We start from the raw sequence: 15,802 nt of genomic DNA, 5'->3' as shown, positions 1-15,802 counted from the left end.
CCACTCTTCATGGCGGTGCACGGGCCTCTCACTATCGCGGCCTCTCTTGTTGCAGAGCACAGGCTCCAGACGCGCAGGCTCAGTAGTTGTGGCTCACGGGCCTAGTTGCTCCACGGCATGTGGGATCTTCCCAGACCAGGGCTCGAACCCGTGTCCCCTGCATTGGCAGGCAGACTCTCAACCACTGCGCCACCAGGGAAGCCCAATTTTTGGTTTTTTGATAGTTGCCATTCTAATGGGGGTGAGGCAGCATCTGTGGTTTTGATTGCATTTCCCTAATGATTGGTGGTGTTGATCATCTTTTCCTGTGCTTATGGCCATTTGTATATCTTCTTTGGACAACTAACTACTCAAGTCATTTGCCCTAATTTCATTTCATTAGCTTGAACTTAAATGCGCGTAGTCACACATGGCTCGTGGCTTCCGTATTGGACAGTGCAGGTCAGTATGCCCCTGAACTCCCAGAACTGGATTATTTTGCAGTAAATCACAGACATTTTATCATTTCACCCCTACGTATTTTAAGATGTATTTCTAAAAGGTAAGGACTCTAAAGGAAAAAAAACTGAAAAACAAAAACACGGTGCCATTGTTATACCTAGAATCTTAATCACAATTTCTTAGTATCATCAAATATCCAGACAGCATTCAAATTCTGTCTTTCCATTCTTAGTGGGTTCATTTGTGTCCTTCAAGGCTCCCTCTGTCTGCCGAGTTGAGAGCTGCAGGATCCTGGGTAGCCCTGTGCATGGGTGGGCAGGGGGCCTGTATCACTGGTTGTGTGTGGCCCATGGTTTCCCATTCACCACTCTATTTAGCCTCATTTATCTCACCTGACAAATGGGGTAACAACAGGGGTTTGGAAGGACCCAAGGAGACTTGGTACCTGGCAGTTTAAGTTGGACCATGTGCATAATCAAATGATATGTAAACTCTTCCATATGGTAACTCCATTTTTAGTTTTTTAAGGAGCCTCCATACTGTTCTCCATATTGGCTGCACCAATTTCCATTCCCACCAACAGTGTAGGAAGGTTCCCTTTTCCCCACACCGTCTCCAGCATTTATTATTTGTAGACTTTTTAATGATGGCCATTCTGACTGGTGTGAGGTGATACCTCATTGTAGTTTTGATTTGCATTTCTCTAATAATTAGCAATGTTGAGCATCTTTTCATGTGCCTGTTGGCCATTTGTATGTCTTCTTTGGAGAAATGACTATTTAGGTGTTCTGCCCACTTTTTGATTGGGTTGTTTGTTTTGTTGTTATTGAGTTGTATGAGCTGTTTGTATATTTTGGAAATTAAGCCCTTGTCAATCACATCATTTGCAAATATCTTCTCCCAGGCTGTAGGCTGTATTTTCCTTTTGTTTATGGTTTCCTTTGCTGTGCAAAAGCGTATAAGTTTGATTAGGTCCCATTTGTTTATTTTTGCTTTTGTTTCTATTGCCTTGGGTGTAAACCCTTCAAAATGTGCTCAAGAGCCAAATGTGGCAAAAGGCACCAGGTGGAAAAGCTGGGGCCTGGGGACTTTTGTCCAACCTGACTGTGCTGTGGCCAGAAAGCTTTGGGAGTTGCCACACTAGGTAAGGTTCACAATGGCAGCTAAAATGATTGTGTAACAGTATCTATCGCTTACAAAATACTTTACTACACCTGAGGATTAAAGGCCTAAGAGCCTCTCCACTGTATTTCACTACGTGAAAATAAGGACTATGATTGTGCCCATTTTACAGATGAAGGCACTGAAGCCTAGAGCGGTGAAGTCACTTGCCTGACTTCAGCCCATGTGTGGGGAAGTGGGGATTTGAACTGCTGACTCCAACCCCAAACTGTCACCCCATGCTGGGCCTCTTGGCATCAACCTGATAGGCGACATAGATGCCAACCCTGACACCTGAACGGGGGACCCACCTCAGAGGAACCCCGGACCTGCTGATCATTGACAAATGGTTTTCTTTTTATTATGGAAACTTTCAAGAAGATGTAAATTAACTAGAATGGTGTACTGAAGCCCCCAGGTAGCCATCATCCAGCTCTAACAGTTACCAACATTTGCCATGTCTGTTAGCTCCCCCCCCCCACCCGACTACAACTCCATGCTGATTATTTATTTTGTACAGTTTTTTAAAAGTAAAATTAACATGCGTTGAATTGACATGTGTTGACATACACAAGTCTGAGCTGTGAATTTTTAAACCCCCATGTAACGGACACCCCGTCACCATGGAGAACCTTGCCCTCTCCCCAGAAAGTCCGCCTCGTCCATTGCTCTGCTGTTACCATCTGAATGAAAACACATGGGTAACAGATTCTCACAGGCTGGAGCCTCCCACTGGACATTCACCCGCAGATCCCATTTGGAGAGCCCTGTTCAGGAGACACCCACCTCCTGGCTCTACTTCTGGTCCGAGGTTTACAGAACTTGGGCCACACCCAAAGCTTGGGGCAGGGAGGAGGGGAGAGCCCACGTGGAGCTGGCGGCTCTCACGAAGCCACCTTGGGCGCTTGCGATCACCCTGGTCCAGGGCAGCGCACCTGGAATCTAGATGGGCCAGGATCCCGTGTTCCAGGGTCTTGTGACAGTTGCTTTCTAGATCTCTCCGGGGCCTGGGGCTCTCCATAAAAAGGAGAAGCAGCTCCCGTTCCTCCGCTCTCTTCTGTCTGCTCGCTTTATCGCCTTTTTGGATCTGAGCTATCCCAAGCATTCACAAAATGCTAACAAAGGCTGTCACCCAGCTTCGTCTTATCTTGACGCTGTGGCCGTGTTTGCTTCACATTTAAAAGAGAAACAGTATGATGAGAGGACCGTCTGTGGGATAGTGGTTAAGGGCGGGGACTCTGGAGTCAGCCTACCTTGGCTCAGACCCCAGCCTGACCGCTGACCGCTGGCGGGATCTAGGGCGTATGGCTCACCGTCCTGAGCCTCGCCTTCCTCATCTGTGGAATGGGGCTGCGAAAAGCACCTGCTTCATAGGGATTCGAAGATGGTGAACAGGCTGATACGTGCAGAGTACTGAAAACCAGCAGCCATCGTCATCATCACAACCACCATCATTATTGTCATCAGGTCAATCCTTGTTATTCGTGGATTCCATATTTGTGAATCCGCTTATTTGCTAACATTGATAACCCCCAAATCAATACTCACGGCGCTTTCCTGGTCACTTGCAGACGTGTGCAGAGCCATGAGTCTATCTGAGTCTCCCGAAGCAGGTGCTCCCAGCTGAGGTTGAAGGCGGCGACCCTCTCTGCCTCTCCGTTCAGCCCGAGAGCTATAAACAAGCATCCTCTTTAGTGCCCTGTTGTTTTGCACTTTTGTGCTTTCTGTTGGTGGTTTTGCTGTTAAAGACGGCCCCTCCCGTGTAGTGCTGAAGGGCTGCCCCATAAGCACAGGAAGGCTGCGATGTGCCCAATGGAGAAATCGCGCGTGTGAGATGACCTGCCCTCAGGCATGAGTTATAGCGCTGTTGGCCTTGAGCTCAGTGTGAGCGAATCAACGATTTATATTAAACAAGGTGTCTTTATTGTTTTTATTATTTTTTTAATAAATTTATTTATTTATTTATTTATTTTTGGCTGCGTTGGGTCTTCGTTGCTGCATGCGGGCTTTCTCTAGTTGCGGCGAGCCGGGGCTACTCTTCATTGCGGTGCGCGGGCTTCTCATTGTGGTGGCTTCTCTTGTTGCGGAGCACGGGCTCTAGGCGCGTGGGCTCAGTAGTTGTGGCGCACGGGCTTAGTTGCTCCGCGGCATGTGGGATCTTCCCGGACCAGGGCTCGAACCTGTGTCCCCTGCTTTGGCAGGCGGATTCTTAACCACTGCGCCACCAGGGGAGTCCCAAACAAGGTGTCTTTAAACAGAAATGCACATAAACCAAGGGGATATATTGATGGGTTGATGAGAATGGGACCAGAGGCTGGCAGGAAGCTAATCCTGTCTCTCCCCAGGGGCGGCGGCTCAGCGGCCATAATCGCAAATTCGCGGTGACCATATAGGGGACATAAGCACCTCAGGTGACGAGGCCTGACTGTATTTTGCTAGATTGAAGTGCTGATGGATTATATCATACAACGTTATATGCTGTTGCATGATGTGTGTGTGTGTGTGTGTGTATATACACACACACAATATATAGGTATAGTGCGGTGTGTCTGCATATATATATGTGATAACGTACGGTGTTGTTTCCTGTGGTTTTAAACTTGTATTTGACCTCTCGTCTCTCTGGCTACATCTTTCTCCTTTTCACTGACTGTCCCACTCACAGCCTCTCTCTCATTCTGTCTCCACAGCTGGCCCCCGAAAGGACACTCCCCAAGTCCCCAGCTGGGGGCCCTGCGTAGACCTGGAGTGGACGCCCCTCCTCCCCTTCATGACTCGTTTGTAGCGCAGGTAACCAGCCAAGTATCCCGCTCATTCCCGGAGGGGCCGCGGTCCCCCGTCCACCTCCCCGGAAGGGACGTTCCTTCTTGGAAGAGCCTGGCTCAGCCACATCCTTCAGCCCCGCCCTCTCCAGCCTGGGCCCCCTGGGCCATTCGGGCCATTCCCCCAACCTCCATGCCATCTGCAGGCAGGATCTCCCTCCCCGCTTTCCGTCTTCTCCAGATTCTCTGCAGATCCTGCCTTGTCATTCCCTGGCCAGGCCTTGCCCACCTTAGGCTGGTTGGGAAGGGCAGGGGCTCGTAGGCCACAGAGCTGGTGACACGGGAAGACAGTGGGTGTGGGCGGAGATATGAAGCCGGAGAGAGCGTGTTATCTTTCTGCACCGATGCAGCAAGAGCCTTGGAAGGGCGTCTCTGGGGACAGTCCCCGGGGCCAGCTCTAGAGGCGAGGGTGATTGGTGTGTGAGGCTCCGGGGCCGTATGTTTCTGTTCTAGACTGGGCTTGTTAACCCAGGGCCCATGAAGTGTGTACGTGTGTGCATATGTGTGTGTGTGTCCCATGACACGCTTCCCCCTGGGAAAGAACGTGTAACATTTCTGGCCCACATGCACGTTTCTGGCAAGAGGGTCTTTTGCTTTCATCAGACTCTCCAAGGTACTGTTCAGAGAAGACCCTGAATTAACCATGTGGGGTCCCTCCCTGAGATTCCGTATGTCACAGAGCCGTCGAGGGTAATAGGGGCTGTAGTGGCGATCAGGAAGTTCAGAGAATGCCGTTGGGGGTTAGGGGTTGTGACCCAGCTGAGAGCACAAGTACGATTTTGTGTGTGTTTGGCGGGGGGCGGGGGGGCACGACAGTCACCGTGTCCTCAGTGAGTTCAGGACCATCCCCCTCCCCCTACCAAGAAGGAAAAGAGAGGGTACGAACCCCACGGCCCTGGAGCGGGATAGTGTGTGATTTCTCATCGTGTCCTGTCTGCGTGGTGGGAAGGGAAGGATACCTGGGCTGATGGAAGCATAGGCGGGTGGGGACTTCCCTGGCGGCCCAGTGGTTAGGACTCAGTGCTTTCCCTGCCCGGGCCCGGGTTCAATCCCTGATCGGAGAACTGAGATCCCGCAAGCCTCTCAGTGTGGCCCAAAAAAAGTAAAAAAGGAGGAGCGGATGGAAGGATGGGTCAGTTTGTGTATTTGGAAGACGAGAAAGATGGGTGGTTGGGTGGAAGTTTGGAAAGATGGGTGCATGGAAGCTTGGTGGGGTGTCTGGAGCAGTGGTGGTTGGTGTGGGGGGTGGGTGGGCAAACACAGAGAGCTTGTTTTCTCACTTGTAAAATGGGGCACACAGCATCCCTTTCCCATGGGGGCTGAACAAGCTAACATTTGTGAAACGCTCGGGACAGTGCCTGGCGCACGGTAAGCACGAGACAAATGTTAGCCGTCCTCATCCTCATCATTCTGACAGGCTCAGCCCGGCTCTGGCGGCTCCTCTGACTCAGAGCGCCCACCCTCCGGGTCCCTCTCCCTCTCTCTTCCCTTCCTTGAGAACCACGCTGCATGCGTCTTCCAGGGGGACCCAGAACCTGGGCCCCTCCATGCCACCTCCCCTCCCTCCCTCCTTCCCCCGGTCACGTGTAGGACAGGAGCACAGGCTTGGGGCCAGACTTCTGGGTTCAGGCCTGGCTCTGCCACCTGCTAGCTGGGAGACAGAGAACCATGGCCTCCGCTCTTCCTTTTACTCATCTGCCAAGCGGGGGTGGCAGGACCCACCTCGAGGGATACTGTGGGGATTAAATGAGTTACATGTGTGTGAAGCACTTAGCACGGGGCCTGCATGTGATCAGGACTCAGTCTGGGTTGATGTCACCACCATCGTCATCAGATGCTGGGGAGAGAGAGGGAGGAGGAAAAGGCAGCTGTCTGTCTCTGATCAGGAGGTTCTGGTACGGAGGGCACCTGCCCCACCCCTACCCATGCCCCTAGACTTAAGGGGACAGAAACCCTGACCCCTCCAGGGGTCTTGGCCTCAGGGAATGGTCCTTGCAGGGAGGGTCCTGGCACGCTGCCGACATCTAACTTGTCTCCCTTGCCCTCTTCCCACCCCGCCCATCCAGTGGCGATGGATGATGAGGATGGGAGATGCTTACTAGACGTGATTTGGTGAGTAATGGGCTCCCCACCCCACCCCATCCTCCCCCACCCTCTCCCTCCCCTCCCCTGTCCCTCATCTCCTCAAATGTCTCTCCCTTTCTCTCTTTCAGTGACCCTCAGGCCCTCAATGACTTCTTACATGGATCTGAGAAGGTGAGTGCTGGGGCAGGGAGAAGCATACCCAGGGCAGGGGCCTGTGGAATTGGGAGCTGAGACACACTCCCCCCCGATTCAGTAGACATCTGCCCCTTGCCTTCCATGAGCCGGGCCCCAGGGTTATGGCAGAGAGTGAAAGAGATGGCAAATCCCTGCCCTCACTCCATACACATTTCCTTGGTAAACAAAGCAACCGAGAGCTAATAAAGGTGATGGTGGGAAGCACCATGCAGAGCAGCATAAGAAATAATAATGTCACTTGCACAACAAAAGAGGTTTAAAAGAAAATGAATGGGAGGCGGAGGCAGGGGCTTCTTTAGCTGGTGTGAACCTGAAGGATCAAAGGGAGGTGCCCATGGCGCTCTGGGCAGGGGAAGGACAGGTAGGAAGGTTGGAAAGTTTGAGAAAGAAGGCCAGTGGGGCCGGAATGAAGGGGAAACTAGTAGGTGGTAAGACTGGAGTGGACAAAAATCACCAGGTCATGCAGGGCTTGGAGGACCTTGATCGAGGAGTTCAGACTTTATTCTGAACGTGACAGGCAGTTCTGACAGGTTATTAAGCAGGAGAATGCCACATTCTGTTTGCACTCCAGAGAATGGAACAAAGTGGGGGAGAGTGGATGTCTGTTGAGCCATGAGGAGCTGTATCAGTCACCTACAGCTGCATAACAAGTTATCCCAACACTTAGTGACTTAAAACAACATTTGTTAGAGCTCTCAGTTTCTGAGGGTCAGGAACTGGGGAGTGGCTTAGCTGGGTGTCTAGCTCAGTGTCTCCCCTGAGTAGCAGTCAGGATGTTGCCTGGAGCCGCTGTCATCTGAGGGCTTGTCTGGGGCGGGAGGCTGTGCTTCCACAATGACTCACTGCCGTGGCTGTTGGCTGGAGGCCTCAGCTCCTCACCATGTGGGCCTCCCCATAGGATTGCTTGAGTGTCCTCACAGCATGGCAGCTGGTTCCCCCAGAGCAAGTGACCCAAGGGAGAGAGCCAGGAGGAAGCTCAGTGCCTTTTATGACCTAGTCTCCAAAGTCACACACTGTCACGTCCATCATACTGCATTTACTAGAAGCGAGTCACTAAGCCCGCCCACACTCACAGGGAGGGAACGGAGCTCTGCTCCTTGAGAGGGGATGTATCAAATAATTTGTGGAGCGGAGGCGAGTGCAATGGGAGGATGGTGGCCTGGGCCCCAGGGCAGGTGAGGGAGGAGGTGCCAGGCGCTGGCTCTGGGATCTGTCTGGGAGGGAGAATCACTAGACTTGCTGGTGGATTCGATGGTGAGGAAGAAAGAGCATCCAGAATGCCTCCTGGACTTGACCTGAGCAACTGAGTGGGTGGTGGTACCGTTCTCTGAGACTGGGAGTTCGAGGTGGATTCCAGAAGTCCGAGGGCGGCTATTGGATACACCAGTCTGGGGTTCTGGAAAAAGATCAGCTGGACAGAGAAACTGGAGAGGCTTAGCTGTGGACAGACATTCATTGGGCGCTCAGGGCCTGTTCTAGGCGTTGCCCATGTCTACGGGAACGAGACAGGTCCCTGTGCTCCCAGACACGGGAACAGCACGCACATTAGGCGCCCAGGTGGCAGGGCGTGCCGGGTGCTTGGGCTGGGCAGTGGAAGGAGTGACTTAGTAGGAAGGGACGGACAGTTGTCGGGAGGAGGTGACAAATGTGACAGGCCCTGCCAGATGTGTTACCAAAGACGCTTGAGCAAAGCCACGGAGGCAGGATTCTAGCGTTCAAGGCAGGCGTGTCGGGAGAGCCTGGGACTCAGTGCTGGGGTTGCCTTGCGTTTTAATCTTGCAGCCAAGCTCCTTTATTTGGGGCATCTTTTCTGGAGGCAGAGTTTCCTGTACCCCTCGAATCTCCCCCCCAACCCCCCCACCTCGTCTTTGTCTTTTTGTCCCATGTAACCCTAAATTGGTTTTTGTTCTAGAGGTGGGCCGGCCCACTGCCCAGCTGACCTTTGACCTTGGGTGGGGGCGGGTCTTGTTGCAGCTTGACAGTGATGACCTCCTGGATAATCCCGGGGAGGCCCAAAGTGCCTTCTATGAAGGTCCTGGGGTAAGTGGCCCCGGGGGGCTTGGGGAGGGCCGTGGGCTCCAGGCATCACACAAGTCGCCTGTGGTGGCAGCCAGTGGGGGAGGGGAGAAGGGGTCACACTCGTCCCCTGAGGCACTTTGCCGGGAGGGGGGCAGGGGGCAGTCACTGAGGAGCAGTGTTGGGTGGAGGTGAGGCCGGAGCTGCTGGACCCCCAGTTGTGCCCTCAGGCCCCTCAGAGAGGGAGGTGCGGTCCTGAGTCCCTGGCCTTGGAGGTCAGTTGCTACAGAGCTGGTACAGAGGCAGAGGCTGGCTCTGGAGTTCACGGCGGGCAGGACGGGGTGGTTCTCCTGAGGAGCAGTGCGGGGGGGCTTGGGGGTCCTGTCCCGGCTCAGCCGTGGGGTGTGTGACCTGGGGGAAGGGGATCGACTCTTGTGGACCTCAGTCTCCACCTGGAAGATGAAGGCAGGGGTGATGAGCAAAGCCCAGAGCGAGGAACACAGTGGACTTTTATTGAGCACCTACTGTGTGCCGAGCCCATTACTCAATGCCAGTCGTCCCTCCCTCTTCTTCCTCTTCTGTGGCCTCTCCCCTCCCCGCTTCGCTCCCCATCCCTCCCCCTCCTTTTTCCTCCTCCCCCCTCTTCTCTCTCCCTCCCGCTCCTCCCTCCTCCCTCTTCATCAACATAACTATCAGTTACCGAATACCTATCATATGCCAGGCCCTTTACCATAATTTTCATTTAGTCCTCACAACAACCATAGTAACATTCCAAATAATTTATCTGGCATAATATAAATGACTAAATCCAGAACCCAACAAATAAACATTATGTTCATGTTATTACATTTATAGACCAGTAACAATATGCGTTATTCTTACCCCTGCCGTCCTCTTTTAATACCCATAACGTCCCTGGTCAGGTTCTCAGCACCTCCTGTATGTGACATCAGTGAACGTCACGACTGTCCTAGGAGGCGGGTTTGGTTATGGCCATTTAGCGGTTAGGAACTCAGAACTGCCTGGTCCTTGGTTGGGGGCTGAGCCGGAGCCCCATCCTGCCAGGCAGTGCCCTCCACTCAGCAGCAGGGTGACCCCTTTCCCCGGTCTGGGAGGCAAGGAGGGAGCAGTGGCCACCTCACTGGGCTGTTATTAACAACAACAACATGGGCAGTAATAATGACAGTAACAACGATAGATGGTGTTTCTCGCGTGCCAGCTGGGAGCCGGGTGCTGCTCTGAGCCCTCCACTTGGATTAACTCAGAATCTTTCAAACTACAGGTGTTGTTTGTTGTTTTTTTAAATTTTATTTATTTTATTTATTTATTTTTGGCTGCGTAGGGTCTTCGTTGCTGTGCGTGGGCTTTCTCTAGTTGCGGCGAGCGGGGGCTACTCTTCGTTGTGGTGCGCGGGCTTCTTATTGCGGTGGCTTCTCTTGTTGCGGAGCACGGGCTCTAGGCGTGCGGGCTTCAGTAGTTGTGGCTTGCGGGCTCTAGAGCGCAGGCTCAGTAGTTGTGGTGCACAGGCTTAGTTGCTCCGCAGCCTGTGGGATCTTCTGGGATCTTCCCGGACCAGGGCTCGAACCCGTGTCCCCTGCGTTGGCAGGCGGATTCTTAACCACAGCGCCACCAGGGAAGCCCCCGAAGTACAGGTTTTGATCCATTACCTGGTCAAGTATCAGTGGGTTTCCCATGCCGTTGGCATAATTATTACTTGTGGAATATTTGCTCAAAAATGCATGCATGTATCGATTACACACTCGTGTCCTGGATTGCCATCCCGGAAAGCATTTAAGAAACATCAGGCTCGGGACTTCCTTGGTGGCGCAGTGGTTGGGAATCCGCCTGCCGATGCAGGGGACACGGGTTCGAGCCCTGGTCTGGGAAGATCCCACATGCCGCGGAGCGGCTGGGCCCGTGCGCCACAACTGCTGAGCCTGTGTGCCACAGCTGCTGGAGCCCGCCCATCTAGAGCCTGTGCTCCGCAACAGGAGAAGCCACTGCAATGAGAAGCCCGCGCACCGCAACGAAAACCCAGCGCAGCAAGCAAGCAAACAAATATCAATCAGTCAATCAATCAGGTTCACATTGCGCTGGGCACCAAGTAAGGCTCCCATCCGGTAGCTGCTGCCGCTGCTGCCTTCAACAGAACCACGATCTTTTATCTGAAACCTTTGGGGCCAGGCTTGTTTTGGAATTCAGGGTTTTTCAGATACTGGAAAGGTGACGCAGAATATGTGTGTGCTGCATGCAACATAACACACTCACTTTTCTGTGGTCGAACTTAAGGTGAGTCACGTTGCGTGGATGAATTACGCCTTTCCCTCAGAGCACCACCTGAGTTCCGTTCAGGATTTACAGCCTAAAGTTATCAAAACATTTGTGGTTTTCAGAGCCTTTCGGGTTTTGGAATTGCAGATAAGTATTACGGGCCTGTATGGCTGTTTAGAAAATGGTTTTTATTACATTCTGTGCAGATGGGGAAACAGGCTGGATTAAGCAAGCCCCGGGTTGCCCAGCCCAGCCCTGGCAAAGCTGGGATTTGAACCCGGGTCCAGCCACTTCTAGGTGGAAGGTTCTTCCTATCCCTGCCGCCCTGACACCGAGTGCCCTTTGCTTCTGTGGTGCCCTGAGCCCGGCCCCTTGCTAACCTCGACTCTCTCCTTCACACCTTACCTGCCTCCAGCTCCACGTGCAAGAAGCTTCTGGCAACCACTTGAACCCAGAGCCCAGCCAGCCGGCCCCCAGCGTGGACCTCGACTTCCTGGAAGATGATATCCTGGGCTCACCGGCGGCGGGGGGCGGCGGCGGGGGCGGCGGGGGCGCCGACCAGCCCTGTGACATCCTCCAGCAGAGCCTGCAGGAGGCCAACATCACCGAGCAGACGCTCGAAGCCGAGGCCGAGCTGGACCTGGGCCCCTTCCAGCTGCCCACCCTGCAGCCTGCGGATGGCGGGGCCGGCCCAGCGGGGGCCGGAGGGGCTGCCGCCGTGGCCGCGGGGCCCCAGGCCCTCTTCCCGGGTGGCGCTGACCTGCTGGGGCTGCAGGCCCCACCCACCGTGCTGACCCACCAGGCCCTGGTGCCGCCCCAGGACGTGGTCAGCAAAGCCCTCAGTGTCCAGCCCTTCCTGCAGCCCGTGGGCCTGGGCAACGTGACCCTGCAGCCCATCCCAGGCCTTCAGGGCCTGCCCAACGGCAGCCCCGGGGGCGCTGCGGCGGCTACTCTTGGCCTGGCTCCCATCCAGGTGGTGGGCCAGCCCGTCATGGCACTCAACCCGCCCACCTCCCAGCTCCTGGCCAAGCAGGTGCCCGTCAGCGGTTATCTGGCCTCGGCAGCTGGCCCTTCAGAGCCAGTGACCCTGGCATCGGCCGGCGTCTCGCCGCAGGGGGCTGGCCTGGTCATCCAGAAGAACCTCTCTGCCGCCGTGGCCACCACGCTCAACGGGAACTCGGTGTTCGGAGGGGCGGGAGCCGCCACGGCCGCGGCCAGCGGGGCGCCCTCGGGACAGCCGCTGGCGGTGGCCCCGGGCCTCGGCACGTCGCCACTGGTTCCGGCGCCCAACGTGATCCTGCACCGCACGCCCACGCCCATCCAGCCCAAGCCTGCCGGCGTGCTGCCCCCCAAGCTCTACCAGCTGACACCCAAGCCGTTCGGCCCCGCGGGCGCCACGCTCACCATCCAGGGCGAGGCAGGGGGCCTCCCGCAGCAGCCCAAGGCCCCCCAGAACCTGACTTTCATGGCGGCGGGCAAGGCCGGCCAGAACGTGGTGCTGTCGGGCTTCCCGGCGCCCGCCCTGCAGGCGAACGTCTTCAAGCAGCCGCCCGCCACCACCACGGGCGCGGCCCCGCCGCAGCCCCCCGGGGCCCCGAGCAAGCCCGTGAGCGTGCACCTCCTGAACCAAGGCGGCAGCATTGTCATTCCCGCCCAGCACATGCTGCCGGGCCAGAACCAGTTCTTGCTGCCCGGCACGTCGGCAGTCCAGCTCCCCCAGCCGCTCTCGGCCCTGCCGGCCAACGTGGGCGGGCAGATCCTGGCGGCCGCAGCCCCGCATGCGGGCGGACAGCTCATTGCCAACCCCATCCTCACCAACCAGAACCTGGCGGGCCCGCTGAGCCTGGGCCCCGTGCTGGCCCCCCACTCCGGGGCCCACAGCGCAGCCCACATCCTCTCGGCCGCCCCCATCCAGGTGGGCCAGCCAGCGCTCTTCCAGATGCCCGTGTCGCTGGCCGCGGGCAGCCTGCCCACACAGAGCCAGCCGGCACCCACCGGCCCCGCCGCCACTACCGTCCTCCAGGGGGTCACTCTGCCCCCCAGCGCCGTGGCTATGCTCAACGCCCCCGACGGTCTGGTGCAGCCGGCCACCCCTGCCGCCGCCGCCGGGGAGGCCGCGCCTGTCCTCGCGGTGCAGACGGCGCCCCAGGCGTCCCCCGCGGTCAGCACGCCGCTGCCTCTGGGCCTCCAGCAGCCGCAGGCACAGCAACAGCAGCAGCCCGCACAGGGCCCCGCCCCGCAGGCCGCCCCAGCTCAGGCCTCCACCCCCCAGCCCAGCCCAGGCCTGGCGTCCAGCCCGGAGAAGATTGTCCTGGGGCAGCCGCCCTCTGCCGCCGCCACGGCCATCCTCACTCAGGACTCCCTGCAGATGTTCCTGCCCCAGGTAACCAGGGCCGCCGGGCAGGGGAGGGGACGGCAAGGGCAAAGGCAGGGGCAGGGGGTCTGTGTGGAGAGGGGCCAAGAGCTGGAACCGGGTGTGGTTGAAGCAGCGAGTGGGAGGGTCCTGTGGGTTAAGGAGAGCGTCTCGGAGATGGCCCCCCGGCTCCAGGTCCCCGAGGAGGAGGCCTGAGGGTGACAGGGCCAACTGACTGACACAGAGACAGACAAGGAGAGTGACTGGCTGACAGACTGCCCACCTGCTGGAGGGTGGGAGAGGGGTCACACAGGGAGAGGGGCTGAGACATGGACCGACAGACGGGGCAGGAGAGATGGGCATTGGGGTGGAGCTGGAAGACGACTCACGGGACTGAGGGGACGGAGCTGCCCCTGGTTGCGGCCTCCTGGACCCTGGGGCTCCCTCCCAGCGCCCTGGCCTTGGTGCCCCCCAGCCGGTTCCCACCACCCGCTCCCCTGGTGCATCAGTGGGGGCGGGGTGTCAGGGTGGGGAGGCCGCAGGTCCGTGGGGATGGCCTCTGACCCTGTGCGGGCTGCCTGTTTCAGGAGAGGAGCCAGCAGCCCCTCTCCACAGAGGGCCCCCACCTCTCCGTGCCCGCCTCGGTCATAGTCAGCGCCCCGCCTCCCGCCCAAGACCCAGCCCTGACCACCCCCGTCACCAAAGGAGCTGGCCTTGGCCCTCAGGCCCCCGACAGCCAGGCCTCCCCGGCGCCGGCCCCCCAGGTAGACGAACCCCAGCAGCCTCTGTCCCAGCGCAGACCAGCCCTGCCCCTCGCCCCCCTCCCCGCTCCCTCCGCTCGCTCCCTGGCTGCCCTGCCTGCCTCTCTGTCTCGCTGGCTTGGGAAGCGGTGCTCTCCTTGGCTCCCCAGATGTTTCCTGAGGGTCTCCTGACAGCCATGGATGCTTGAGACCACACTCTAGTCAGGGACACAAGATCCACACAGCAGGAAATGGATTAGGTCCTAGAATGATCATTTTCCTATCTGGATAACTAATATTTAGGTAGCTCACATTTTAAGGAAGACACCAAGAGGTCTAGATCTAAAGCCCCCTCTCCTGCTTTCCCTCCCAACACAGTTTCTTGCACTCCTTTCCCACGCATAGACAAGCAAAATGACAACTGGATTCCTTCCCTTCCATTTTTACAAAAGTGATAGCGTACTCTGCATGCATTCTGCACCTTTTATCATTTAGGAGTTCATCTTGGAGACTGTACTTCATTCTTTTACATGATTGCATAGTATTCCATTGTGTGGAGGTACTATTATTTATTTAACCAGTTGTTGTTGGGAATTTAGGTCACTTTTGGTCTTTAGCTGTGGATGAGCAAGGTTGCAAAGAAGAACTCTGTACGTATGTCTCTTTGTAGGATAAGTTCTTTAAAAGGAAATTGCTAGGTCTAAGAGCAAATGTATTTGTAGTTTTGACAGATATTGCCAAATTGCTCTGGAGTATAAATTGGTTTAACAGATTATCAGCAATATATGATCTGTGCCTTTTTGCCCCCACCCTCAGCAATATTGAACTTGGCCGATCAGATAGGTGAAAATCGTATCTTGTTTTGTTTTAATATGCATTTTGTTTTACGGTAAATGAGGCGGGGCGGGTTTTTATAGATTTAGAGCTATTTGTGTTTTCCTTTTTATGGAATTGTCCATATCCTTGGCCATTTTCAAATTTGGGGTACTGGTCATTTTCTTGTTGATTTGTAGAAACTCTTTACATATTAGAGAAATTAGCCTTTGTCTCATATGAGTCATTAGCACATCAGCATTTGAGAGGTTAGGGTGGGCCACCTTTTATTCTGGAGGGATGGATGTTGTACTCGTTCGAAAAGGACCAGTGGGTAGGTGGATTAGGGTAGGCAGGAAGAGGAGGGAGTAACATGAGCGAGGTCCAGGAAGGCAGAAATCAGCTGGGCCTTGGCCTTAAACAGCCATGATTTCATTCTCAGGCTCTGCTACTCACCATGTGACTTGAAGCAACTAGTTTCTTCATTCCATCAACAGTTGTTTAGGGAAGGGGGTGCACTACGTATGTGTCAGGCCTTGTGCTAACCCTGGGCGAGTCCCTGTAACTGCCGAGCCTTGATTTCCTCATCTGGAAAATGGGAATAATAGTTTCTTTATAGGTCTGTTAGGACAAGTAAACCAGTTAATATGTGCTTTGCACAGAGTAAGCATTCCATAAATATTTGCTATTATTATTATTATTTTAGCTATTGTGTTTATGGGTCAGTCCAGAGGGACATGGGGCCAGGATGTCCTCAGGTCATCTCTACCCGGAGGGGAAAACCAGGCAGGAGTAGGGAAGGGGCGAGGGGCCGCCTGGCCCACGAGAGACTCAGGTTGGAAGCACTGTTTCTAGAGTGGTCGGACCGGGCCTGGGTCCCTGAGGCCACGGGTGGTCCCCTCTCC

At 55.5% G+C, this 15,802-nt stretch overlaps 1 protein-coding gene across 7 annotated transcripts in view; it reads left to right on the top strand.

Moving 5' to 3' along the window:
• BICRA (BRD4 interacting chromatin remodeling complex associated protein) overlaps positions 1-15,802 on the top strand; it is a 76,207-nt gene that overhangs the window by 47,073 nt on the left and 13,332 nt on the right. For 4 of the 7 annotated variants that reach the window (XM_036834009.1, XM_036834007.1, XM_036834008.1 and 1 more), the window contains exons 2-4: positions 4,293-4,392; positions 6,648-6,680; positions 11,407-13,374. In XM_036834009.1, coding sequence (XP_036689904.1) covers positions 4,293-4,392; positions 6,648-6,680; positions 11,407-13,374 — 2,101 coding nt within the window. Of the gene's footprint in view, positions 1-4,292; positions 4,393-6,490; positions 6,537-6,637; positions 6,681-8,678; positions 8,745-11,406; positions 13,375-13,931; positions 14,109-15,802 lie in introns of all 7 variants that reach the window. The other 3 variants (XM_036834004.1, XM_036834005.1, XM_036834003.1) reach the window with 3 other exon arrangements.

Source organism: Balaenoptera musculus, chromosome 19, assembly GCF_009873245.2.
Source record: "Balaenoptera musculus isolate JJ_BM4_2016_0621 chromosome 19, mBalMus1.pri.v3, whole genome shotgun sequence".
NCBI lineage: Eukaryota > Metazoa > Chordata > Mammalia > Artiodactyla > Balaenopteridae > Balaenoptera > Balaenoptera musculus.
This window is presented reverse-complemented; position numbering and strand designations above follow the sequence as displayed.